At 48.3% G+C, this 26,030-nt stretch overlaps 1 protein-coding gene across 1 annotated transcript in view; it reads right to left on the minus strand.

The window, feature by feature from the left end:
- ITGB3 (integrin subunit beta 3) overlaps nucleotides 1-26,030 on the minus strand; it is a 49,878-nt gene that overhangs the window by 17,503 nt on the left and 6,345 nt on the right. Inside the window, exons 2-10 of the mRNA XM_053911739.2 lie at nucleotides 19,227-19,312; nucleotides 9,001-9,196; nucleotides 8,329-8,581; nucleotides 7,435-7,597; nucleotides 6,403-6,564; nucleotides 4,781-4,876; nucleotides 4,283-4,372; nucleotides 3,435-3,574; nucleotides 1,857-2,281 (exon numbers count right to left, since the gene is read on the minus strand). Of these exons, the coding sequence (XP_053767714.1) occupies nucleotides 1,857-2,281; nucleotides 3,435-3,574; nucleotides 4,283-4,372; nucleotides 4,781-4,876; nucleotides 6,403-6,564; nucleotides 7,435-7,597; nucleotides 8,329-8,581; nucleotides 9,001-9,196; nucleotides 19,227-19,312 (1,611 nt within the window). The remainder of the gene's footprint in view (nucleotides 1-1,856; nucleotides 2,282-3,434; nucleotides 3,575-4,282; nucleotides 4,373-4,780; nucleotides 4,877-6,402; nucleotides 6,565-7,434; nucleotides 7,598-8,328; nucleotides 8,582-9,000; nucleotides 9,197-19,226; nucleotides 19,313-26,030) is intronic.

Below are 26,030 nucleotides of genomic sequence, written 5' to 3' on the forward strand. Positions count from 1 at the left end.
AGTGTCTGTCCCTGGGGCATGTGATGCCACAGGGTCCAGCCCTGAGCAGCAGGCACCCAGCACTGGAAGGAAGTGGGGGAGGGAAGCCTCCAAGAGGCTGCAGTGGCTGCCCGTGGTTTCCTCATGAATCAGGCTGCAGCACGCAGAGGACAGGTTGTTCTCGAACTGATGGGAGGCAGGAACCGGGCTGCTGACCCCGGCAGCTCTGTGTCGTGGCTTCAGTGGGGCCGGCAGCCAAAGGAAACACTGGCTGGGATCCCTCCCACACTACCTCACAGCAGACCAGAAACACGCAGGCCATGGGGCCCAGCGGGCCCCTCTCTGTCCCTGGAACCCACAGTGGGCCTCTCCTCGGGAAATCCTTCAGTCCCTTCCTTCCCAACCTTCCCCCACAGTGGATTGCCCACGTCAAACTTACTCATTCCCTTTCATACTTTGAATATGATGTAAACACCATTAAATATTAAAATGAACTTAAACGTCTGCCTCATCCCCTAACTGAAACCGCTATTTGAGCGTGCGTGTGTGTACCTGATCTCTCACTCCCCAATCTCTCTGTTCTTTTTCTCCCACGTCTCTCTCCTACTTTGTTGGCAGGACTGAGGGAAACAATGTTTCAATAATAAGAAGGAGCCATTTTTATATTACTTGGACATGCTTTAGAACGACACAGATTTACCTTTCTAATCAAGCCTCTTCAAAGGCTGATGGTAAAGTGAACATCTGGTGGATTAGCTCAGCTGGTTAGGACCCCAATGCAAATGAAGCCAACCTGAGTCACAGATTCGATCACCAAAGAAGCCAGTTATGATCTCTGCCTGATTGGCCACATGATACACCCATAAACCAGTCTCAACCAACTTGCAAATGTCTCTCATCTGTCTGTCACAAGAGGGATTAAGCCACAGTGATATATGCCCAGCAAAACCCTGTCCCCAGCACCCCAGGAACAACTCAGGCCGCCTATTTGCCTCCTACAGTGTTGTGAATGCAGATAAAGATTACATTAACGTCAGTTTGGCTTTTTCTGGCTGGAGAAGCACCTCAGGACTGGTTTTCGGGGCGAGGAGAAGCCAGTGAAAGATCATCAGTGGGCCTGGAGATATCACTGAACTTTTGTAACGAGAAAGACGACACCTCAGTGTCCTGCAGGCAGAAGGACTCAAAATCATAACCCCCGGTCAGCAGGCTGGACACTCTCTGGCCGTGCGGTTCAATGTCTGTCCGCATGGCCCGGCGCAGCAGCCACTAGCCGGTGTGTGGCTCCTGAGCGACAGAGGAACTGCATTTTTAATTTTTAATTAAATTTAAATGTATTTCAACTAATTAAAATCAATTAACTTAAATTTAAACAGTTACATGTAGCGAGTGGCCATCATTTCATCAGCCCAGATCTAGAATCCAGAAAGTAAAGGTAGTACCAAGAGAGATAATGAAGTAGTGTCAATTTACTAAGAGCTTACTATTTCCCAGTCATTGTTCCAAGTGTCCTGACTCATTAAATACGCTCCAATGTCTTGCATTAATTACCATCAGTGATTTTCTTTTCATTTTTTTCCCATATCCTCAAAAAGATTAGGAACCGGTAACTTAAAATATTAGGGGAAGGGCAGATGAAAGAAGAGAAAAAAACTCTCTTCACCTCCAAGTTTCCCCACTCCTCACACTTCCCTGTACCCCACGAGCAAGGACATAGGGAGCAGAGAGGAATGAGACAACCTCATTTCTGCTTCCTCCCACTGGAATGGCACACCACCTCCTCAGCTCTGCCCGTGGGCCCTCCCGTCCGCCCGTCAAACCCAGCTGTGTGCGCGTGTGTGGGTGCCAACCCAGGAGGGGCGTGCAGTCCTACTCACCTGAGCACATCTCCCCCTTGTAGCGGACACAGGAGAAGTCGTCACACTCACAGTACTTGCCCGTGATCTTGCCAAAGTCACTGCTATGGCAGATGCACTGGCCACAGAGACACTCGCCCCGCTGGCTGCAGACGGGCTGCCCCTCCTGGGGGCTGCACTCGTCCTGCTGGGAGGGCCGGTAGTCCTCCTCCGAGCACTCACACTGGGATCCCAGCCAGCCGGGCCCACAGCGGCACACTCCGCACTCAAAGGTCCCATTGCCGTTGTTGCAGTACTGGCTGTAAGGCTCCGCAGAGGCCTGGCAGGCACAGTCACAGTCGAAGGTGACCTGGACGATGAGGTTGTCCTTAAAGCCCACAGGCTTGATGGTGAAGGACTTTTCCTTCTCCTGGGGGCAGCCACGCACCTTGGCCTCAATGCTGAAGCTCACCTGGATGGAAAATCAGATCGCACTCAGGTACAGGTGGACCCTGTTAACACTCCAGCCCTGGAAATCAGCTGTTCTCTGCCCGGCCGAGGAACACCCAAACTGGGTGTCTGGGGTTCCTCAGCCTGCCACTACCCAGGTCTGCAAAGTAAAAACAAGGGCCCTGAGTAATGACGCAGTTGTGACAAACCAGACTGGCTGCACAGACTTGCGTCTACGGTTGTGATGTAGAAGGCGGGTTTTTTATTCCGCGTGTGAAATAAACCAGCTCGTGCAGAACAGAACTGTGATCTGTGAACACTCAGCCCTGGCCGGCTAAGCTACCTGGACTGACTGCATCCCATCAGCAAGAGAGACGAAGCCCTCTCGCACCACGCAATGCCACGCAGTGGCCATCCACAGGCTCAGGGCCTCCTGTTCCATTCACGCGTAACATTCATCACTTGTGCAACCAAGCACGTTTCAGGCCAATATTTCTTACATGGGGTATGTGCACACGTGCCTAGAGTAGACAGACAGACGGATGGATGGAGATAGATGTAGATAATGTAGATGACATAAATACGGATGATACACACACCCCTCTCTTTCCTCCATCCCCGTCACCAACCCTTCTCCTCTCCCCTTAGGCTAAAACAGAGGAGAACCAACCACTAAGGAAGGAAAGCCACAGAGGGACCGAAGGGGCAAAATGAACATTTGCATTCTGAAATCCCATCGGGTGGGTACTTTTGCCTGTTCCATCTGCTTTTGAATCTTCAGCAATGAGAACAATGCCTGGCACCAGCCAGCACTCAATAAAGGTTTATAGAAGACACTGCCATTTTACACTGTGGAAGGAAGAAAGGCTTTTTCCTGGGCGGAGGTTAGAGATTGATTAGGGGCTGAAGGTAAGAAATATTTTCATTTGCAATCAATTGTGCATAGACAAACAGAGGTAACTTAAATGCAAGTTTCAAAAAATCCTGATAATGAAGTTCACTTAACAGAGAGACACAGTTTAGACAACAGAAGCCTCAGAGGAAAAGGTTAGCAGCTCCATTACACCTAAGTTGGAATGACCTTCAGGAAGAAGGTACAGGGAAGAGGGGTGGGGAGCCCACAGACACTCCAGGGCACAGGCCAGGGTCAGAGTTTCGGCCCCAGCCCACCTCACCGTATCTCCAATCTTGAGTCCCACACAAGACTTGAGGCCTGGGATGACCTCGTTGTTGAGACAAGTGGCGTTGAAGGACAGAGACAACTCCTCAGGAAGGTCACGCACCTCCAGCTCTACTTTAGAGCGGATTTTCTGAGCAGAGAAGGGCAAGAGAAGGTAAGAAAGTGGATGGAGGAAATGGCTAGGTGCCACTCCCATCCCCAGCGGAATCTACCAGGTGGCCCTGGACTGGCCCTGGCAGTGCCAGATGTCGAGGTTTCCCTGGAAGCTGCCAGAGCCCCTCTAGGAGGCTGTCACCTGCTACACTTCCAGCCCAGGCCCTGCTCCCTCCCTCTCTCCCCACTGTGTCTAGGAGAGTCTGGATAAAAATCAAAACCAATACACCCTCCTACAGGCCTCATGGGTGTACAAAGGGGAAGTGCTAATACTGGTCACCTCGGCGAGTAGCAATTTCTATTTAATTTTTAGTCAATCTCATCTTCCCTGTGATTCAGCTTCCTCTTCTCTCTCTTGTTGGAGCCCAGCTCTCCCTCACTTTCCCTCCCCCTCTAATCTCAGGACTCTCATGCCCACCCCCATCCTCTCCCTTCCACCTCCTTTAAGCTCTTTGCCCATTCATTGTTCCTAAGCTCCCTGGCATTCCTTCTGAGCCATTGCTTTCTCAGAAGGCTGCTTTACTCCCAGTGCTGGCCATCACTCGGCTTCTGGAAGAACGAGAGGAAGGCAGTGAAGGCTGCAGGGTAAACTAGCAGCCAGGACTCCCAAATCGGGAGCCCTCCAGGGTAAATGCCAAGTGAGGCTGAACTCTTAGCAGGCCCCTTCCCAGGGCAAGACACTCACCCCGTAAGCATCAACAATGAGCTGGAGGACGTTACTGGAATCAGCAGACAGAACCCCCACTGTGGTCCCTGGAATGAGCTCACTGTAGTTCTAGAAAGGAAGACAAAGTTGTCCAGGGCTGGCTGAATGAAGGCAGTGGTCTCCAAAAGCCCCGCCCTAATTGGATGAAGGGTCTTGGAATGAAGTTTAAGGGGAGAACAGGATAACATCTTGTCACTGCCAGGAATAAATCTAGCAGTTTTTCAGCACTGAGCAAAATTAGAGAACACCTCTCACACGCCTTACCCCAGAGAACTGTTCCCCTTCTCCACTGCAAACATCCACACATCCACCCCGCTAGGTTTAAGGCTGGGGAGGGATCATTAGCTCCTGGGAACAGGTTGTAGGAGGGCCTCTCCTGGTTGGGAACCTTGGTCATTGCTGCATCCCTGAGATTGGTCTATCCATCACATGCCCCCCTCCCACTCCCGGTCCAGGAAGCCCTGATGGCATAGTTACCTGGTAGAGACTGACTACCCCTTCAGTCACTGCAAAGATCAGATTGATGTTTTTCTGGGATAGCTTCTCGGTCATGAGCCCCAGAGAGGGGTAATCCTATAAAAAGGGAGGATGTGGAGGTTTGTTAAGAAGTCTATTCACATCCATCTCTGGACTCGATGCCTCAGAACTTGGCTGACCTGAGCCCAGACAGTGGTGGTACTTAGTTTTCCACCCTAGGATCAACGTGAGGCAAGGGGTAACCAGCAGCACAAACCCAGTTGTGAAATCCAGGGAGAGAGGAAGAGGTGCAGGCTGATGACGTCAAAACAAAGCACCTCTTTCTTCCTACTTGAGTTCGATGCATTCATACCAAGGAGCAGCTTCCATGGGCCCGGTACTATTAAGCCTTGTTTTGAAGCTTCCTCCTGCTTTGCCTTGACTTGGTGCTTGGCAATCCTCCACCAAGCGGTCCTTCCAACCTTCCTTTCCAGTCATCAGCAGACAGAACCCCCACTGTCTCCCTCTTCCCTCTCTCCCTCTTCCACTCACCGCTGACCTGGCCCATTCTCTTTCTCCCACCGGGAGCGGACTTCATTTTTGTAATCCTGTTCCTGCCTAGGGACCCAGTTCTGATGCTACCTTCTCCAGGAGGCCTTCCTTGACCACCCCGGCTCATGATGAGCTTACCTCCTTTGAATACATGAAGACTTTCTTGACTATGCTGCCCATTTAACACTAATCATGCATCTGATGTTACTGGTAACACATCTCGACTAAACCAAAGCTCCCCAAGGACAGGACCTCCATATAGTCTCTTTATCTCCCTCAGCCCCTAGTAAGGAGCCTTTCGTAGGTCAGGAGTCCCTGGGATCCCAGACCTTGCAGGGAACTCATGAGGTCATCCAGCTCAGGCTCCTGCCTTTATACAGGTGCACCTTGAAGCCGCCTAGACCAGGTACTTGTTCTATTGTCTTTTAGAGGTTAAAGAGTTCACACCTCCCCCAAGATACGCAGAGTATCAGCATTCTGAGGGTCTCTGCATCAGCATTCTGTATATTTTCTTTAGGGCATACGTCAATTTCTCCTGTTTCAATTTAAACTCCTTTCCTCTTACTTAACCTTCTACAACCATATAAAACAACATAGAATGCAGCTAAATCATCCTTCAGCCTTCTTTCTTTCAAGCTAAATGATTCTGAGCCCTTTAACCTTTCCTCACAGGATGGGCTCTCCATGCTTTTGATGATTTTTGCCTCTTTTTCCTCCACCTCCTTCCAATAAGCACAAGTGAGCACGGTATTCCCAGAAGGGGCTCATCCCTACGCAGCAGACGAGAAGGCCTGCTTTCCAGCGGGCCCTGTAGACGTCCTTTGGGTCCATTCTGGGAGCTGTGACACTACTGCTGGTGCTGGAGGCAGTGGAGAGAGTGGTAACACTGGTCACAGCCAGGACCATTTCTAGGGATAGTATAGGATGCACCCCAAATGAGGATGTCTAGTTGGGGGTGAGGGCAGGCTGAAATGAGCCCTGAACCCTGCCCAGAGGGAGGGCTACCATTTTCTAATTCACATGAAGACTCTGCCTAGATAGGGCAGGCGGCCATAGTGAATGGGGACCAGAGGCCATGTCGAGAATCTCACCATGGTTGTGGAGGCAGAGTAATGGTTATCACTGCCAACGTGACACTGCCCGTCGTTGGGCTGCACGATGCCTGCCAGCCTTCCGTCCAGTGCTATATGGGTCTTGGCATCAGTGGTAAACACCAGCAAGTGGGACGCATCATTCCTCCAGCCAATCTTCTCCTGTTTAAATAAAAAGGCAAAAGAGAGAAAGTAATGTTAGCTGCATCACTGGCAGAAAACAAACACCCATGGACGTCCCTACCTGAAGGTCTGAACAGGTCATCTTGGTGAAGGGCCTCAGTCCCAGTCCTTGAAACACAAGCTGAAACTTCCCAACTCAGGGGTTTCTATTCTTTTAGAAAACAGTCTCTGCCCTGGCTGATGTGACTGCATGGACTGAGTGCCAGTCTGCGAACCAAGAGTTCACCAGTTCAATTCCCAGTCAAGGCATGTGCCTGGGTTTCGAGCCAGGTCCTAATTTGGGGGCATGTGAGGGGCAGCTGATGGATGTCTCTCTCACGTCGATGTTTCTCTCTCTCTCTCTCTCCCTCCCTTGCCTTCACTGTAAACATAAATTAATAAAATACTTTTTAAAAAGAAAACAGTCTCATAGCTGATTAGTTCAAGCAGCTGACAGACACCTGATTCAATTCCAAGTGTAACTTTTCCAGTGACAATCATATGGCCCATCTAGAAACCCACCTGCATCTGCAAAGCTGGGCTGGGCTAGAAGAAATCCTTTCTGAACATCTTCCTGCTTTGCTGTGGTTAAGTTAACCCAGCTTGACTCTGATTCACTTCCAGAGAAGATGAGAAGATGCTCTCCCCAGAGAACATCTGGTTCTATGAGGTTTAAAAGATTGTTGACCCTGGCCAGGGAGCAGATACAAGCAAAGGATGCTTATCAGGAGCAATTTATTGCTTATAGAGTATGAAGCTCTGCTTGGTTCCCATCTCTTATTTCAGACAGAAGTTCCCCCAGTTGAGCCACTTCCTTCCCCATTTCATCTACACTTGCCACACCTGGCATTCCACACCCTCCAAACTCACGTCACAGACTGTAGCCTGCATGATGGCATCAAAGCCACCCTCTGGACCATCTCGGTTCCGTGACACACTCTGCTTCTTCACCTCCTCATTGAAGCGGGTCACCTGGTCAGTTAGTGTCAGCACATGTTTGTAGCCAAACATGGGCAAACAGGAGGTCTTCATACTGGGAAGGGAAGGAGATAATTTAAGCAGGCAGCCTGAGAAGGCTACATGGGGACCAGGAGGGAAAAAGAGGGGTACAAATATGGACAGTGGTATGCCCAAGCCTGTTCTCTATAACCACAATTACCCAGACAGTTCCAACTCCAAAGCCCTTAAATTACCACATTAACCTTACCCACAGCTGGCCTAAAGGATAAGAGCGTGAGCTGCAAAATGAGATTGCCTTGGTTCAAATCCCAGCTCCTCTACTGATAAGTCCTGGGACCCTAGGCAAGTTTCTCTATACTTAACCTCTAAAAACGGGAAACGAGAGCGCATAGCTCATAAGAGATGTTGTGGGTTAACTTAAATGAGTTAACCCATGTAAAGCACTTAGATCAGAGTGAGGCTCTTGTTGTTGCTATCGTCTTACATTTAATACTTTGCTAAAGTGACAGTGCAACAATAAAGCAAAAAGTTTCACCAATAATAATGTCCCTGAGCCATCAATAAATTGACAGATCTGGATCCCAAGAGTCTATTACCTTGAGTCATAGAAGTTGTGGCAGGTACTACACCTCAGACTAAAAGAGGCTGGAACTGTGTCCCACCCCGAATCGCATTGAACTCACATGCCTCTACATAGAAGGTACTTTCATAAATTCTTGATTTTATTAGAAAAGTCACAGTTGATGCTCCCAAAAGCCTGTCTTTACCCCCATGCTCAGCTTTGACTTCTGGAGGAGGACTTACTCATAGCAGGGGTTCTGGAGGGCCTCTGGTGGGGAGATGTACATGTATGGTGATGCAGGCTTGTCCACAAAGGCCCCAAAGCCAATCCGCAGGTTACTGGTGAGCTTACGCATCTCAGAGGCCAGCTTGGTACCCAGGTTCTGGATGTTCCCCAGATCATCCTTCATGGAGTAAGACAGGTCCATCAAGTAGTAGATGTCGACAGGGTAATCCTCCACCTGCCGGACTTGGACGGAGAAACTCTTCGAATCATCTGGAAGGCAGAAGGATGTTAGCTTTTCTCTTCTTCTCTCCCTAAGACTTAATAAGTTGATTTGAACAAAGTTAGGGTTAAGTAACTTCTTGATCAAACCAAACTTGAAATCCCTGGCATTAGGAGAAAGAAGGAACAAACATTTTTTGAGTATCTACTGTGTTAGAAGGTTCGAGTAACTTGTCCAAGGTCAAATAGCTAATATAAGGGAGAGTCAACATTCAAACTCAGATCTTCTGACTCTAAGTCCCAACAGCTTCTATTTTCCCCCATTCTCCTGCCCATATCTTTCTCTACATGCTTCTCTTTGGGCCCCATTTCCATTGTGGGCTACTTCCCCAAGGCTTTCTGATCAGACCTCCACCTCATGCCCTGTGCCCATCTGTCTGGCATCTCCCGGAGATGAGCCCCATCCCTACCTGGCCGGAGCCGGAGTGCGATCCTCTGGGGACTGACTTGTGTAATCTGGGAGCTGTCTCCAGAGCCTTTGTCACTGAGAGGCCTGGCCTCCAGGATGCTGGCCTCACTGATGGGGAACTCGATGGACTCCGGGGCACAGTTATCCTTCAGCAGATTCTCCTTCAGGTCACAGCGGGGTGAGCCCAGAGGCAGGGTCTGTAAAACAGGAGCACAAGGCTCAGCCCTGTGGTTGGAGCTGTGGTGGTTCTCTGCCTCCTGTGGGCTCTGCTGCTTCCCAATGGCCTAGAGCTTACCTAGCATTTTGGAGCTAAACCAACTTATATGGTCCATTATACAGAAGGAGGGAACTGAGGCAATGGAGAGGTTGGGTGAGTACCTATTCATGGATTGGTAGTTAGGAAGACAGCCAATGCATATATACCTGTTAAACTACTGCTTTTCTTTTCTTTTTTCTTTTTTAAATTATATATTATTGATTACGCTATTACAGTTGTCCTGATTTTTCTCTCTTGGCCCCCTGTACCCCATACCCCCTACTCCTTCAAGCAATCCCCACACCTTTGTTCATGTCCATGGGTCATGCGTATAAGTTCTTTGGCTACTCCATTTCCTATACTGTACTTTACATCCCCATGGCTATTCTGGAACTACCTATTTGTACTTCGTAATCCCCTCACCTCTTCACCCATTCCCCCATAACCCCTGCCCATCTGGCAACCATCAAAATGTTCTCTGTAACCATGATTCTGTCTCTGTTCTTCTTGTTTGCTTAGTTTGTTTTTTAGATTCAATTATTGATAGATTTGTATTTTTTGCCATTTTATTATTCACAGTTTTGATCTTCTTTTTCTTAAATATTTCATATAATAATGGTTTGGTGATGATAAACTCCTTTAGCTTTTTCTTGTATGGGAAGCTCTTTATCTGCCATTCAATTCTCAATGATAGCTTTGCTGGGTAGAGCAATCTTGGCTGTAGGTCCCTGCTTTTCATGACTTTGAATATTTCTTGCTAATCCCTTCTAGCTTGCAAAGTTTCTTTTGAGAAATCAGTTGACAGTATTATGGGAATTCCTTTTAGGTAACTAACTTCTTTTCTCTTGCTGCTTTTAAGATTCTCTCTTTAACCTTTGGCATTTTAATTATGATGTGTCTTGGAGTGGGCCTCTTTGCATCCATCTTGTTTGGGACTCTCTGTGCTTCCTGGACTTGCATGTCTATCTCCTTCACCAAATTAGGGAAGTTTTCTTGCATTATTTTTTCAGGTAGATTTCCAATTTCTTGCTCTTTCTCTTCTCCTTCTGGCACCCCTATGTTGTGAATGTTGGGCCTCTTGAAGTTGTCCCAGAGGCTGCTTATAGTATCCTCATTTTTTGGGATTCTTTTTTTCTTCTTGTTGTTCTGATTGGTTGTTTCTCTCTTTCTTATGTTCCAAATCATTGATTTGATTCTCATCTTCATCCACTCTACTGTTGTTTCCCTGTAAATTGTTCTTTATTTCAATTCATGTATCCTTTGTTTCTGACTCTATCTTTTTTTATGTTGTTGAGGTTCTAAGTTCCTTAAGCATCCTTATAACCAGTGTTTTGAACTCTGCATCTGATAGATTGTTTATCTTCATTTCATTTAGCTCTTTTTCTGGAGTTTTGATCTGTTCTTTCATTTGGGCCATGTTACTCATTTTGGCAGCCTCCCTGTGTTTGTTTCTATGTATTAGGTAGAGCTGCTTTGTCTCAGTGACTTGATAGTGTGGCCTAATGGAGTAGGTGTCCTGTAGGGTCCAGTGGCACAGCATCCCCTATGACCCAAGGTGTACCCTTCATGTGGGCTGAGTACAGCCTCCTCTTGTAGTTGAGTCTTGGTGGCTGTTGGCAGATCAATGGGAGGGATTCACCCAGGCCAGTCAGGTGTAAGGATTGGCTGTGACCACTGACCACCAACCGCCACCTTCCGTGGAGGATCAGCTGTGCAGGGGCAGGGTGGCAGTGATCCAAAGTGATCTGTAGCTGTCCAGTGGGTATGCTGGTCCTTGGGTTTCCTGGGTGGTGCAGAGCAAGGTCAGCCCTCACCTGTGTTTTGCCCGGGGCCACCCTGCCTGAGCTATAAAGCAATCTGAGATGTCTACTACATGTGCTGAGCTTGGAGATTCCCGGGGGGAAGCCAAGCCGGGAATCTAGGCTGGCTGCTGCTAGTGTAGGGCATGGGGCCCATTGAGGCCAGCTGTTGCTTATTTGAGAGGATTTGGGAAGGTGTGAAGTGTGAGCTAAGGCCAGCTATTCATATGGAAAAGGGCTTGGGTAAGGCAGAGTCTCTGGGGATCTCCAAGGCTGGTCAAACAGTATTAGCCAGGTTGATGGAGTCTCAGCTATGGCACCAGCTTGCCAGCTTTGTGGGGGCAGGGTTTAGAAAAGGGACAATGGCCTCTGCTCGCCTTGATGCCAGATGCTTCAGCTCCTCCCTTTATGCCATTGGTGCTTTTCAAGCTGCTACCCTGGTGCTGGAGCTCAGAGGGAGTGAGTCTGAATGGGTGAGAGTGTGTGGTGGGTTCTTTAAGAGGAACTGCTTGGGGCTCCAGAAGTTTCTTCCACCAACTCAATCCCTGCTGGGTTTTGGAGCCAGAAGTTGTGGGGACTTATCTTCCTAACACTGGAACCCTGGGCTGCGGAGACTTGTTTCGGGCTGGGAGTCCTCACTCCCAACATTTCCCTCCCAAATTTTTCCACACCACAGGAGGGCGAGGAACAAGCCCATTGTGCATGTGCGCCCCTCCTACCAGTCTGGGTGGATGCGGTTTCTTTAACTCCACAGTTGTCAAACTTCCATTTGTCTTGATTTCTGATGGTTCTGAGTGATGGTTTTCCTACATTTAGTTATAATTTTGATGTGGTTGTGCAAAGAGATGAGCTGTGTGTGCCTGCACTGCCATCTTGACCAGAAGTCTATACTGTTTTTCAAATTCTGAAGTACAACCCACTTTGGGTCCCAAAAAACAATGTAGTGGGTCTCAACTATCTATCAAATAGAATGCAATAATAGGATAGAATAGAATAGTATAGAATAGATCGAAGTATACAAATAGTAAAAGTAAATATTGTTTTAGGAAACATTTATATATTGGGGGTTGGAGTATAATATATAATAAATAATGATACATTCTATTTCTTTCTGGAGGTCAGGGTCAAAACAGTTCGGAAGCTAGTGTGATAAGACACTGGCTAGGACATGAGACCTCTGAGGGCTGGGACTGTTACCTTTCTATTCCCAGCACCCCACCCAGGACTTCCCACCGAGGTGAGGTGGGAAGAAGTATGGGGCAGCAGCAGGGAGTAGGGGCTAAGCACACGAGAGTGGATTGGCTGAGACTATTTCTCAGCATTGCCTCTCACTAGCCTCTTACTAGCCGGTTACTGGTGTGAGTCACCTAAAGTCTCCTCAGAGACTTTGTTTCCTCAGCTATAACGTGAAGATAATAATAGCCCCCGCTTCCCAAGGATGTTATGCAGGACTGAGTAAGACAATGCATGTAAAACACACAGCCTGCCACAGGGTAAGTGCTCATTGAATGTTAGCCATTATTACAAGATGCTCTATAAATAATTTCTGGATAAATTGATTTTGAATAAGTTTCACAACTTGGGCAAACCCCATGATGCCGGGCCACCGGCCAGAGCCTATGCTATCACTTTAAGCCTCCTCCCTCATCCTGGACAAAAAGCCAACTGAGCACCCTTCCAAAACCCTGGCGTGTATCCCACAACCCCCTGGAGCTCTGTGTGTGTTCACACCGGAGTGTGAATGGGGGACATCTGCATGGGGAAGAATACGGGAAATCAGGAAACCAGTTCAACCCTGGGTCTGCCACTAACTAGACAAGAGCCCTCAAAGAAGTCACTTCACTCTTGTTAGCCCCCCTTGCCTCACCTATTAGATGACATGGTGTTTTCAGTCCCTTCCTGCTCTGACACTCAGCAAATTAAGCCAGCACTGTGTGGGCACAAGTCCACAAGGGCTCCTTGCCAGGTTGGGGGGACTGGCGGGAAAGCTGGAAAACCCCACCCTGGACCTATTTCACAACATCTAGGCTTCCGGCCCTCAAACCACCACCCACCTCCACCCACCCCCTCTCACAACCCCTTGCAGAAGTCAGCTGAATACGCCAGACCAATACTGCAGAACAACTAGTGTTAACAGTTATTGAGTACTTATTGCGTGTCAGGCACTGTGATAAGCACTTTGCATGGGTTACTGCAATCTTCCTGGTTACTGTTCTGTAATGCTGGAATGATTACCACCTTATAAGTGAGGAACCTGAGGCTGGGAGGGTTCACAAATGAGGACCCCAATCTTACCGGCAAGAAACCTAAGGCTTGGGGAAGTTAAGGTACTTGCCCAAAGTTACAGAGCTAGGAAGGGGCAGAATTCAAATGCTAATTAGATTGTCTGACTGCAGTTATCCTCATAAAATGATTAAGTTGCATTATGTTCTGCAGAATGAGAATTAAGGCAGAGAAGCAGAAATGTAGAGGTGAAGGGCGCAGGAGGAGCCACATCTGAGAATGCCCTAGGTAGGGAACAGAATGCAAGATGGGGCTGTGGGAGGTATGGGAAGGCTAGATAATGTTCTGCCTCCTCAGGCCCCTTAGGTGACTGTAGTCATATTTGCAGGAGAGGGGTTGGGCTGGAAGGAGCTAACCATGTTTTAAAAATCAGAACTCTGTCCCTGGCCAGGTAGCTCAGTTGGTTAGAGTCTCATCCAAATATGCCAAGGTTGCAGGTTCAGTCCAGGTCAGGGCACATACAAGAAACAACCAGTGAGTGCATAAATAAGTGGAACAACAAATCCATGTTTCTCTCTCTCAAAAATGAATAAATTAAAAAAGATTAAAAGTCAGGACTCCGTAGCCCAAAGCCCCTTGCAATGCTCACAGTCTCTCTCTCTCTCTCCTGCCCAGTCCTCCTCTGATAGACCGAATAGCTTCCCAATGTGTATGGGAAGGTGAACAATACCAGAGGGCTACACGCTGAATGTCTGTGTCCACCCAGAAGTCCTTTGTTAAACCCTAAACCCCAAGGTGATGGTATTAGGAGGTGTGTCTTGGGAGATGATTAGGTCATGAGGTGGAGCCCTCTTGAATGGGATTAGTGCCCTTACAGACAAGCCCCAGAAAGCTCCCTAGACTCTTCTGCCATGAGAGGACAGAGCAAGAAGATGGCCATCTGTGACACAGACAGTACCTTGATCTTGGACCAGAACTGTGAAAAATAAATGTTTGTGGTGAAGCCACCCAGGCTACGGTGTTTTTGTTATATCAGCCTGAATGGACTAAGACAAATGGCCTGAGGACCATCCTGGCCCAAGCAAAAGGTGGAGAGAACTTTTGGAAGCCAGGAGGTTCCTTCTTTCTCCCTCAGCTTCCCGGGCATGCGGTGGAGAAGGGCATCAGTAATGGGAAACAGTGCGTGAGACTCAACCTCCCTGACTCAGAAGATTCCAACAGGGACGGAGCAGATCCTCCAAGCCTCTGACAGAAATGAAGATCCCCCTCAGCACCCAACTCTGGCCCTGGACACAATGACACAGGGCAGGAAGTATGAGCACTTTGCATTTTTGTGCCCAAACTCCTCTTGCTGGCCCTGTCCATCCTTCCTGAAGCTTCTCCCTCAGGAAGCAGTCTCTCTTTTGCTCAGAAAACTCCCTACCTTATCTTTGACTCCAGTTGCCCACTGAGCCCCAGGGAGAAACCTTTCCAAAAAAGGCAATGATTGTGTAGGCCAAGACACACTGAGGAGCTGAGCCTTTCTAGGACTAAGGCAGATGCTAAAGGAGAGAGGGAAGGGCGAGGCCAGGACATGGAATGAGAACGGCAAGGTCATCCTGCATCTTCAAGCTGCATCAGCGAAGACAGAGAAGGTTTGGAGTTTGGAAGGGGGTTTCTTGACTCCATTTTCTAATGTGACAGTGCTTATTAGAAGAAAGTTTGAAGTGCTAAGCCTTGCTGACAGTCCTTATGGTTTGTTTATGAATTTCCTTAGAAATATAAACACTAGCAAACAAAAGCCGTCTCCATCCCTCCCTTTGTGGTCACTGGCATCAGAGATCAGGAACGTAGCAGGCCTGCCCCTCAGCCACACTCTCCCTGAAAGCCTTCTGCCCCAGAAGAATACCAACGCAGTGACCTCAACACACTTGGGCAACATTCCCTCTCTTAATAATGCGGGCTGAGTAGGTAGGAAGAATGTCTCCAGGTTACTCAGAGAGAAACTGGAGGGGGGTGGGGAGGAATATTAAAGTCCCAGTTCCCAGTGAAACCGGATGTTACACAAAAAGGGCAAAAATAACCAAGACCCAGGGGAAGGCTGAAGCAGAGAGGTGGGAGGTTCCGGCCAACATGCTCTGTGAGCTGACTGCCTCTCTCTCCTGGGAGACTGATACACGCTCTCACTCCCATTCTCCATTCATCCCACTTTGGAAATTGGGAAAGTACAGTGTGAATAACTGCCATTATCCACCCATCTCACGGGGTTGCTTGGGATAAAATAAGGCTGTGAAAGTGAAATGTTTTAAAAATCTAAAAATCTCAACATAAGTCAGATATCTTCAAATCCTTTTGATATGGTATAAACAAATAAATGCAAATAGAAGGCAATTCTTTTCTTTTTCTTTCTTTCTTTTTTAACCCTCACCTGAGGATACATTGATAGATTTTTTAGAGAGAGAGGAAACCGGGGAGAGAGAGAGAGAAACATCAATTGGTTGCTTCCTGTAGGAGGCTCAACCAAGGACCAAAAACCTTTTGGTGTACGGGATGATGCTCCAACCAGCTGAGTCACCCGGCCAGGGCAGAAGGGGACCTCTCCACTACTACCATCATGCCATCCTCTGTTCCTGGAGGACAAAGCATAGGATGTCCTGGTACTTACTTTTTCCCCAGACAGCTATTAAACACCCCCTAACCCAAACAAATAAACACTGTTCTCTAGATTTATGTCCAGTGACAACAAGAAATCACTTGAATGCACAAAGAAAGAAGTGTGGAGGAGACAGAAAGAAGGAGAGGAAAAGGAAAGCATTGTAGTTCATGGTTATTAGTATTCACACCCTATTGTTTCCAGAGGGAGGAACACTTTTCATATTATATATTTTCTTGCAATAACGAGTTAGAGCAAAACTCTCAAAAAGCACATTTATCCTCCAGATTAAAAAAAGGTAAAAAGAAAAAGAAAAGCAGCAGAGAAGTAAGCACGAAATTATGTTAGAATCTAAAAAGGAATTAAATAGTGGCCTAAGCCTTTCCCCCACAGATGCAGAGAAGAAAATAAGAAGTGATTTCTAAGGGAGTCTTCTCCTTTGCTGGCCCAAATCCCTTCTTCTTCTTCATCCATGCAAGTCAAGTAGAGTGTGAGCTAGTCTACCTTCTGATGAGCCCGCAAGGTGATGTAAAAATTCCTAGTATTTCCCTCCACCTTAGGGTTGCCAAATTTAGCAAATACTTGGACCAGCCTTACGCTAAAAATTATTTGTTGGTTAATTAAAGTTTAACTGGGTGTCCTGTATTTTATGTGGCAACTTCAACTCCGCCTCTACCCACCATGACCCCAGTGATCAGCCCTTTCAATTAGCAATATTTGCCAAACTTGCTATTATAACAACCCAGGCTGATGCAGTAGGTAAAGGGTTCATCCCGGGAACCTTTATATCTAACAAATACCCCAGGTAATTCTCACCACTGGACAAGTTTGGGAAGGTTTAAATTCCAACATGGCGCCAATAAGGCCAAGACCATGAGTTGGATCTCTGTGTGAGGTGGGCTTCTTTGCTAGATTCACAGCTCACGGACAGCACCGCCCCAGCCCGTGTCAGTATCCAACCCTCCCCAAGAACACACCCCATGCAATGGGCCCAGAACTTTGCACTCATCCACCTTGGCTATGTTTTCCTATAACGGGGCCAGTGCTTGCTATACACACCCAGAGCTGCTGTCCTCTAGGACCAAGGGAACGCTGAGCCCAACCAGTTGTTTTTCCAGAGGCTGCCAATCCTGCCTACAGCAGCCAAGGTAGGGAAGGCAGAAGCAAAGGCTTTCCAGGGTCAATTAATCAACAAATCACATTCAAAATGGCCCACATGGCTCACTTTTGGTTTTTTTAAGTCAACAGCCAAGACACTTTTAGCAGTTAAACTCAGCCTGTGCAGGGGAAGCCCGCAGGGGAGAAAAATCGCAGCTATGCTCACTATTCCCACCTCCCATTCCTCCCAGGCTGAGGCGCTTTATCCCACAAGGGGCAAATACCCTGCTCCCTTCCTCCCTGGCTCCTCCCCTTCTCCTTCTTGCTCAGAGACAGTTGTAGTCATTCACTAAACCCTTGACCTCTCCCACTTTCCTGTTTATATCCCATTCTCCCAGAGACTATCTGAGTGGACTTTCTTCCTCCCCTCATTGTCTTTGACCCTAGTGCACCCATTTTCTCTTTGATTCCACCCCCCTTTCCTTGGTGGTCCTACTTTACGTTTTGACCCTACCCTGCACCTTCCCTGTCCTGCCCTCCCCTGGTCTTCCCTAGGGGACAAAATTCACCACCATCATCCGTAAAAAATCAGTATTTGCATCTCTGAACTCTGGTCACAAGACCTAGAGGCTTCATCTGGCCAGGCCTCAGTTACGTGAATGTTCCCTACGTAGATCAAGAGAAGTGACAGACATTTCAAGAATATGTTTTCTTTTTCCCCAGACTCCTCTGTGCCACAGCAGTTCCTATTTTCTCCCCTGGCCACGGCTCTGCTCCAGCCAGCTTCAGGCCACCCATCCAATAAGGGACCCTCCCCATCAGCTTTCCCTTCTTCCAGGAGTCAGTGGCAGAATTCCCACCTCCTTATAAGAGAAGCTTGATAACATCAGGATGGTGACCGAGGGAAGGAGGATATGGCAAATGAGAAGGGAGGAGACCACATCACACTCGAGCAGAGCAGCCCGCACAGCCCAGAGGGGTGGAGAACCCGCGGGGGTGGAGGGGAAGGGCTCACCCATCCCCCTCCACACCCCCACTCCCAACCCCAGGGAAGGTTTCATTTGCTAAATGAAGTCAATGTGGCCCAGATGTTGGGCAGCTGCCTCTGGAAGCAGTTCTCGTGCTGAACTGCACACAGGCCAAAGCAGTGTGTTGAGCTGGCCTCTGCCTCTGGCAGTCCTCTCTACAGGCAAAAACACAGCCTCCCACTCCCACTCCCACCCCCCCACCCCACCCACCCCCAGCCTGCCAGGGAAGTTGCCTTTTTAGGAAACTCAGCAGATTGGGAAGAGAAGCAGACAGAGAGAATGAGGGTCTGGGTTAGAGCAGTCAAAAAACTGCAGAGGGCAGGAACATGCTGCCGTGAAGGGGAGGGCACCTCAGCTGGCTGAGATGCAGCCTGGCCAGGAGCTCAGGTAACCACCTGCCGGGGGCCAGGTCAATGACTCAGCCTCAGACTGTAATCACTGGAAACTCTCCAGCCACACTCACCCCCTTCTCCCGCCCCGTTCCTCCACCCCCCCCAGGCCTTGCCAGCTCCACATTCCCTTCGCAGCCACAAACACAGCCATTCCCTCAGACACACTCATTCCCTAGGGCCTCAGACACAACAAACCCTCTGCCTAGACTCAGCTAACCCTTTCCTGTCACCCTCTGATCCTCATCAAATGCCCTCATTGACACCTAGGAGAGGGAAGGAAGAAGAAAAGGAAGAGAAATAGAAAAAGGTAGCCCAATCATCAGAGAGGAAACAGAAAGAGAAAAGACCCCCTGATGCAACATCCCCTCACGCAAGAGCAAGATCCTTTTTGATTTGCCTTTTAAAAATTCTGGCATGTCTATAAACCAGCCTCGCCTGTGTACCTATAACCCTTTCCTGCCTCTCATTTGCAGACCTGAGGCCCTGCTTCCCTGGGGTATTCCACCTCAACCAGAAGTAAGCGAAGTGTGGTAAAGGGTAGTAATGGCTACTGTGAGTCCAGGAGAGACAACCACATTGGCCAGGGCAGTGGGCCATTCGGTGGGCCCCAGATGGCATTCCCAGCAACATCCCCACAACAGCTCACTTCAGCATCCATCAGTGGGAATGCGTCACCCTAGTTTTGTGCAGAAGGGACAAGGGGCTTGTGTATTTAGGAGGGAGAAGCTGTTCCATGGTTCTGTCCCTCACACACGTAGGCAAGGCTGGGGAATGAGTGAGGTTAGGTGCTGCTCCTTACCTCGTCCGAGCACCAGGCACACATAGGACTCACGGCCAGACACTGCTGGCAGGAGCTCACGCCTCGTGTGGTGCAGATGTTTGGCCCTGCAACAGAGACAGAGGCATTAGCTCTGATCTGACTTGACAAAGTCACGGGCGTGCCCCATCCTCCCCAGCTTTCCTAAGTGCCCAAGTTTACAGCTCGCAGATACACACAGACACACCCTAACCAGACCGTGGATGTTTACCCACCACAGGCTGTTTGATACAAAGGAGAATGAGGAAGGTTGGGAGAGACCCACCACTGACATCCCTCAATGAGGCTATTGGTCTGGGGTGTCAAAATCATTTTCACCGGGGGCCACATCAGCCTCGAAGTTGCCTTCAAAGGGCCGAACGTAATTTTAGCACTTTATAAATGTAGCTACTCCTTAACTAGGGGCGAGGAGCTCGGTGCTGCCGCCACCAGGTAGAAACAAGGTGCCAGGCTGGATAAAACAAGGTGGAGAGCTGGATTTGGCCCTCAGGCCTTGTGTTTACCACCTGTGCCATAGGCGATTGAGCAAGGCAGAGTCATCAGCCCAAGTGTAAGCTCATAACCAATGGAAAGGCTTGAATGAACAACTGGTTTGAATACCTACATTGTGCAATTGAAAATCTGAGGTCTGGAGCAGTGGCAATTTCTCCAATTATTCTGGGGATATATTCACAGTCACTACAAAGGGGATCCAAAGCCCTGTGCACTAACATTAACATGCAGCCTAAATATTGGGGGGCGGGGGCCGCCACGGCAGTGTCCCCCTGGCCTGCCAGGGAAAAGCAAATCTTCTGGAACTTTGTCAGACTTCCCCATACATATATGTTAGGATCCAAGCATGGAACGCTCCAGGAAGGACTACAGGAATGTGAGAAAAGGCCGACTGATACAAGCTGGAAGTACGGGCACGTTCGGAACCGGAAAGCCTGTATTTGAAGTCTGAATGCTCTTCTCTCTAGCCGTGACATGACCTTGGGCGACTCAATGAACTGGTGTGAAATGATAATATCTGCCTCACAGCATTTGTGCGTGAGTTCTGCGAGGTAAGGGAGAAGCACTTGGTACGCTACAATATGCCACTCAAGTGTGAACAGTCTTCATACCGTCAAAGGACAGAGAAAAATCAAGGAGGTGAGCAGGGACAAGCAGAGGGGCCAAAATAGCCTTGAAAAGCCCAGCCTGGAAGAAGACTTGAGGCTTTTGCTTGGACAGAAGCCCCCTTCCTCCGGGCTTCCCCTAGCTCAGGTAAACCTGGCCTCAGCCTGGTGAACCTTCAACACCCCCTAGGAATGCCTTTTCCAATATAAGGGGCAAACAAGGAAGACCCACTGTTCCCCATGACCCACTTATCCTGCCAGATCCTTTGTCTAGTTTTCTAAAGTGGCCCCTTTGCCCTCAACCCCTGCCACCATGATCCCTGCTCCCCCCAAAAAAACTGCCACGGAGGGCAGGTTCCTGGAACGCAGCGGCTCAAATTAGTGACTCATCGGAAGTCTCTTTGCCTGGTCCATGCAGATTCAATGAGCTGCTGCTCCAAGGCCACCCCTCCCTCCTGAGCATGTGGAAGGGGTTTGGGCTTCTGCTTCCAGTCATTCATAAGGCCCGCGCCTGCGTTCCTGTTCAGTCTCAGAGGCCCAGACTCCACCCTGCTGGAGAAGGACGGATCTTCATCAGACCTTTGTCCTTGCCAAAACCAAACATCTCCTACTACCCCTTTCCTCTCTGACAGTTTAGCCGGAGCAGGAAGAAAAAAGGGGGACTGGCCCTGGTCCTCACAGGGTGATTATAGGGTTCAACAAGCCAATCTCTGTCACTCTGAGCATAAGAGCTGGCACACAGAAAGTGCTTAACGAATGCTCCTACCGTTGCTGCTGTTTTTGACGCGCTTTTATCCGGAGTCCCAAGCTGTTTAAGACAGGGGAACGTTTTGCTTTCTTTTCCCCCCTGAAGACACCATTCTACAGGACAGCTGACTGTGCTTTGAACACAGGGGTGGTGAGGGCATGGGGCCAGACAGCATCAGGCTAGGGGACAATGGTCAGTGTCAGATCTGGCTTCTAAATGGAACTAGGAATGTTGGTGTTCAAAAAAGCCAAGCCAGGAGGGATGGCCAAGGAGAGGAGGCCAGTTAGAATCAATAGACAAGAGCAGCCAAGAAGTGTGCCTGGAAAGTAGAAGTAGGAGGCTCTGGTTTGGCACCTCGGCCCCATTCATAGGACCAGAAGAGAGACAAAGGGTGGGGAAAGTGGAGAAAAAAGAAAAACAAGGAAGGGAGTTGGAACCAGTGGAAGTCATCATGTGTCAATGAGTGCTATTGTGAGGACACGCTGTTCAATGAGACAGGATGTCAGAGTGCAGAAACGGGCCACCCTCGTGAGGCCAGGGGACTTCAGGAGAGGGCTGTCGGAGGGAGAGATGTTTAGTGGGAAGGGAGGATGATTAAGTATGGCAAACACTGTGGACATCTCTCTGACCATTTGCCAGAGAGGAGCTCTGGCCTGCCACTGACCTTTGACTGATCACTAATTAGGTCCATGGGGACACAGGGGGCCTGATCTTCCAGCACAGTCACCTGGCTGGGTGAGTCATCCAAAAACAAAACATCTCAGGCTGACTGCTGTATGGGTGCATGAGCGGTTTCTCTAGAGCAAGTTGCTATGAGAGATTATTTTATTTTTGTTTCTTCATTCAATGTAGCAGCAACTCAGTAACACAAGGGGAAGGAGACAGAAAGGGGGAGTTCAGGGTAACACACACCTCTGTGCTCTGAGCAGAGCTCCAGTAAGCACTGCTCCAAGCAGTAGGAAATCCAAACCACCATGCAGGATGCACCCTGATTTTAGAGATTTATTTTTTTTAATATATTTATTGATTATGCTATTACAGTTGTCCCATTTCCCACCCCCCTCACTCCACTCCATCCTGCCCGCCCCCTCCCTCCCACATTCCCCCCTTATAGTTCATGATTTTAGAGATTTAAAAATACTTTTTAGCCCTGGCTGGTGTGGCTCAGTGGATTGAGCACCGGCCTGTGAACCAAAGGGTTGTGGGTTCGATTCCTAGTCAGGGCACATGCCTGGATTATGGGCCACGTCCCCAGCAGGGGGGTGTGCGAGAGGCAACTACACACTGATGTTTCTCTCTCTTTCTCCCTCCTTTCCCCTCTCTAAAAATAAATAAAATCTTTTTAAAAATTAAAAAAACATTTTTAAAGTGCATCAGAGTCAATTAAATATAATATTTAACATCAAAAGGCATTTGTTATAATTTGCTTCCACCAATATTAAAATGTGTTATGAGTTGAACAATGTCCCCCAAAAGGTATGTTGAAGTCCTATCCTCCTAGTACCTAGGATTGTGACCTTATTTGGAAATAGAGTCCTTGGAGACGTAATCAAAATGAAATCGTTAGGGTGGGCCCTAGTCCAATAAGTCCGATGTCCTTATAAGAGGAAAACACTACATGAAGACAGAGACACAGAGGGAGAACGCCATGCCATGACAGAGGCCGGGCCTGTTGTGTTGCAACTGGAGGGCAAGGAACGCCAAGGACCGCTGGCCTCCAGCAGAGGATAGGAAGATGCGAGGAAGGGTTCTCTCCAGTCTCAAAGGGAGCACGGCCCTGCCGACACCTTGATTTCAGATTTCTAGGCCCTGGAGAGAATAAATTTCTGTTGTCTTAACCCCCCCCCCCCCCCCGCCCCCCGCCAGTTATGGCAGCCTAAGAACTTAATGCAAAATGGATTTGCATTTCCATGGCAAATATGACATGATTTTGAAGAACATGGCCCTGAAATACTCTGCATAATTGAGAAAAGCCAGCCTGGAATGAAAGCTTTGCTATGGTTAATCCGTCTGTGGACAAAGGAAAAGTGGCTAGTTTTACACTTTTATATATATATATATATGGCATGAGCATTCACTCATTCACATATTCATTCACTCAACAACTCTTTATTGAGCACCTAACTGTGCCCAGCACTCTCCTAGGCACTGGAGACACACTGGTGACCTAAACAAACCTCCTGCTCTCGTGGAGCTTAAATTTTAATGAGGAAGATGAAAAAAAAAAAACCATACACCACCAAAGTACCATTACTGTTTGAAAATAGAGCAGCAAAAAGGAATAGTGGCATTGAGAGGAGAGAGTCTCCTTTAGAGAAAGGGGCGAGGACAGACCTTTCTGAGTTGACATCTGAAAATGACATAGAGAAGGAAGTCATGGGAAAATCTAGGGGATAAGATTGCAGAAGAGAGCATGGCGAGAGCTAGATGGACCACAGCCTTCTAAAGAAATAGTAGGAAGAGAGGGGAAGGAGGAGAGGGGCAGCGAGGGGGTTGGAGACACAGTCAGGGACCGTAAGTAACACCAGGAAACTGTCGCCATCATCGGGAGGGTGGCTTTCACTCCACGTGGTGGGAAGCCACTGGAGGAATTTGAGCAGAAGTGAGCAGAAAAAAGATCACCCTAACTACTGAGGGGGAGCAAGACCAGAAAGAGACCAATTAGGAAGCTACTACAACAATCCAGGCAACAGAGGGCAGGCGTTCGGGTCTGGATGGTGGTGGTGTCGATGGTGTGGTCAGACCCCAGACATGTTCGGGGACTCGCTGACGAATGGCATGTGGGGCACGATGGAAAGATGGGAAGGATTTTGCCCTGAGCGAGTAAATCCCCTCGGATAAAGTTCAGATGTTTTGATCACTGGTTATACCCTTTCACTGACCCTTCAGGCAGTAGACCCTGCCCGTGTAAGCGAAGCCAGATCACGTCTGGTTACTGTCTTCAACTGGATTAATTAGACAGCCATGCGCTGAACGCTCCACAAAGCCCATCCTCAGATAGAGTCCTGTCTTCTGTATGGTTGTGGTAACACCAGCCCCTGGGAAACACTGTAAGGGCAGAGGTTGTAAAACAACGAACAAGCTCATCGTGTCTGTAACAGTGGGAGTGGTGGGCAAAGCATACAGACCCTGGCAGGCAGGACAGGTCTAAAGCCACGTTTACCATCGAAATCGGTGTGACCGCAGACCTTCATTTCCCTGGTCCAGTGACTCTTTGATTCTCAGTCACATCCTCAGTCAATAACTTCTCATTGTTCCCTAGTATGTAACAGGTCTAACCCAGTCACATCAGCTAAGCACTAGAGACCCCAGGCAGCTGCTTCCTCTCCCCCATGCTACCAAATATGGGCAGAATGCTTATCTCATGAGTTGTTCGGTTTAAATGAGGTAACATATGTGAAAGAACCATCCATAGTGGATACTCAGTAAGCGTTGGTTTCTTTCCTCCTTACCTTCATTGTAATCACTTCCTGCACTAGAAATGCCCATCCCACTCCCCTCTCTCTCAGGGTCTTTTTGTCTATCTCAGACAAAAGAGAGAGCCCTTTGTCTATAATAGGATATAGTGAAGAAAAAACTGGTCAGGAGATAGGAGCCCCAAGGACAGACCCCACCAATGGTGCTCAACTATGGTCACTTCCACTTGCAGGGCCTCCCTTTTTGCTTCTCAGTAAAACAAATGGTGTTCAATGAGATGACTTTCAAGGTGCTGCCGGCCCTAAAAGTTTATATTCCAACCAGAAAGCATCAATAGGGAGACCAGTACTCTTGGAAGCCTAGCTTCCCAGGGCCTACGACCCCTCAAACAATGAATAAGGGTCCATTTCCTCCTAATGGCCTAACTGATAGTTTTTTTCTTTTTTTCAATTATAGTTTACATTCAGTATTATTCCGTATTAGTTCCAGGTGTATGGCGTAGTGGTTAGACAATCACATACTTTATAGTGCCGGCCCTGATATCTCCAGTACCCACCTGGCACCTGCATAGTTGTTATAGTCTTCTTGGCTATACTTCCTGTGCTGTACTTTACATCCTTGTCACTATTTGGTAACTACCAATTTGTACTTCTCAATCCCTTCACCTTTTTCACCCAGTCCCCCAACATCCCTTCCTCTGACAACCAGCAGTCTGTTCTCTGTATCTATGAGTGTGTTTCTGGGTTTTTTTTATTCACTTATACTGTTCTTTAGATTCCACATGTAAATGAAATCATATAGTATTTGTCTTTTTCAAATTAGTGTTTCGTGTTTCTTCACATGTATACCCATAAGTGGAAACACTGAGTCATAAGGTCATTCCATTTTTAATTTTTTGAGGAGCCTCCATACTGGTTTCCAGATTGGCTGTACCCATCTACATGAGGGTTCCTTTTTCTCCACATCCTCAGTGGCCTAACTGATGTTTGATTCTAATGCTGCATCTCAAGTTCTGGAAAATTTTATCAGTACAGGCCCCACCTCCCATCTGACTCAGTGAGGGCAGAGGAAAGGCAAGCCTGTACCAAGCTCTGCTTGAGGCCCAGCCCAGCAGCGCCCTGTTGGTGACCTCTCTGGCAATCAGCTGTACAGTTCTACCCTCCCTCCTCCAGCTGGTGCCTTGTGGATATGGACAGCTGTCACCAGTCCTCCCTGCCAACCTGGCAAATTGGTTGCACCATTTGGGAGGACAATTTGGCAAAACCTATTAAAATTTAAATTGAAAATATTCATGTCCTTTGACCCGGTAGCTTTAGTTCAAGAAATTCAGCCTGTAGAAACAGCTGAACAAAGGGGCATCATGCTGAGCAAGGCTACCCTCTGCAGTTTTATCTGGGGACGATCCCAATATCGGCCAACAGGGAACTGGGTAAGAAAGTTCAGTCTGCCTATATGACTATGCCTTCTGGTTAGAGCTATAGCCCTTGGAATGAATGATGGGAAGCCAGAAACTGATATAAAAAG

The sequence above is a fragment of the Desmodus rotundus genome, chromosome 9 (genome assembly GCF_022682495.2).
Source record: "Desmodus rotundus isolate HL8 chromosome 9, HLdesRot8A.1, whole genome shotgun sequence".
NCBI lineage: Eukaryota > Metazoa > Chordata > Mammalia > Chiroptera > Phyllostomidae > Desmodus > Desmodus rotundus.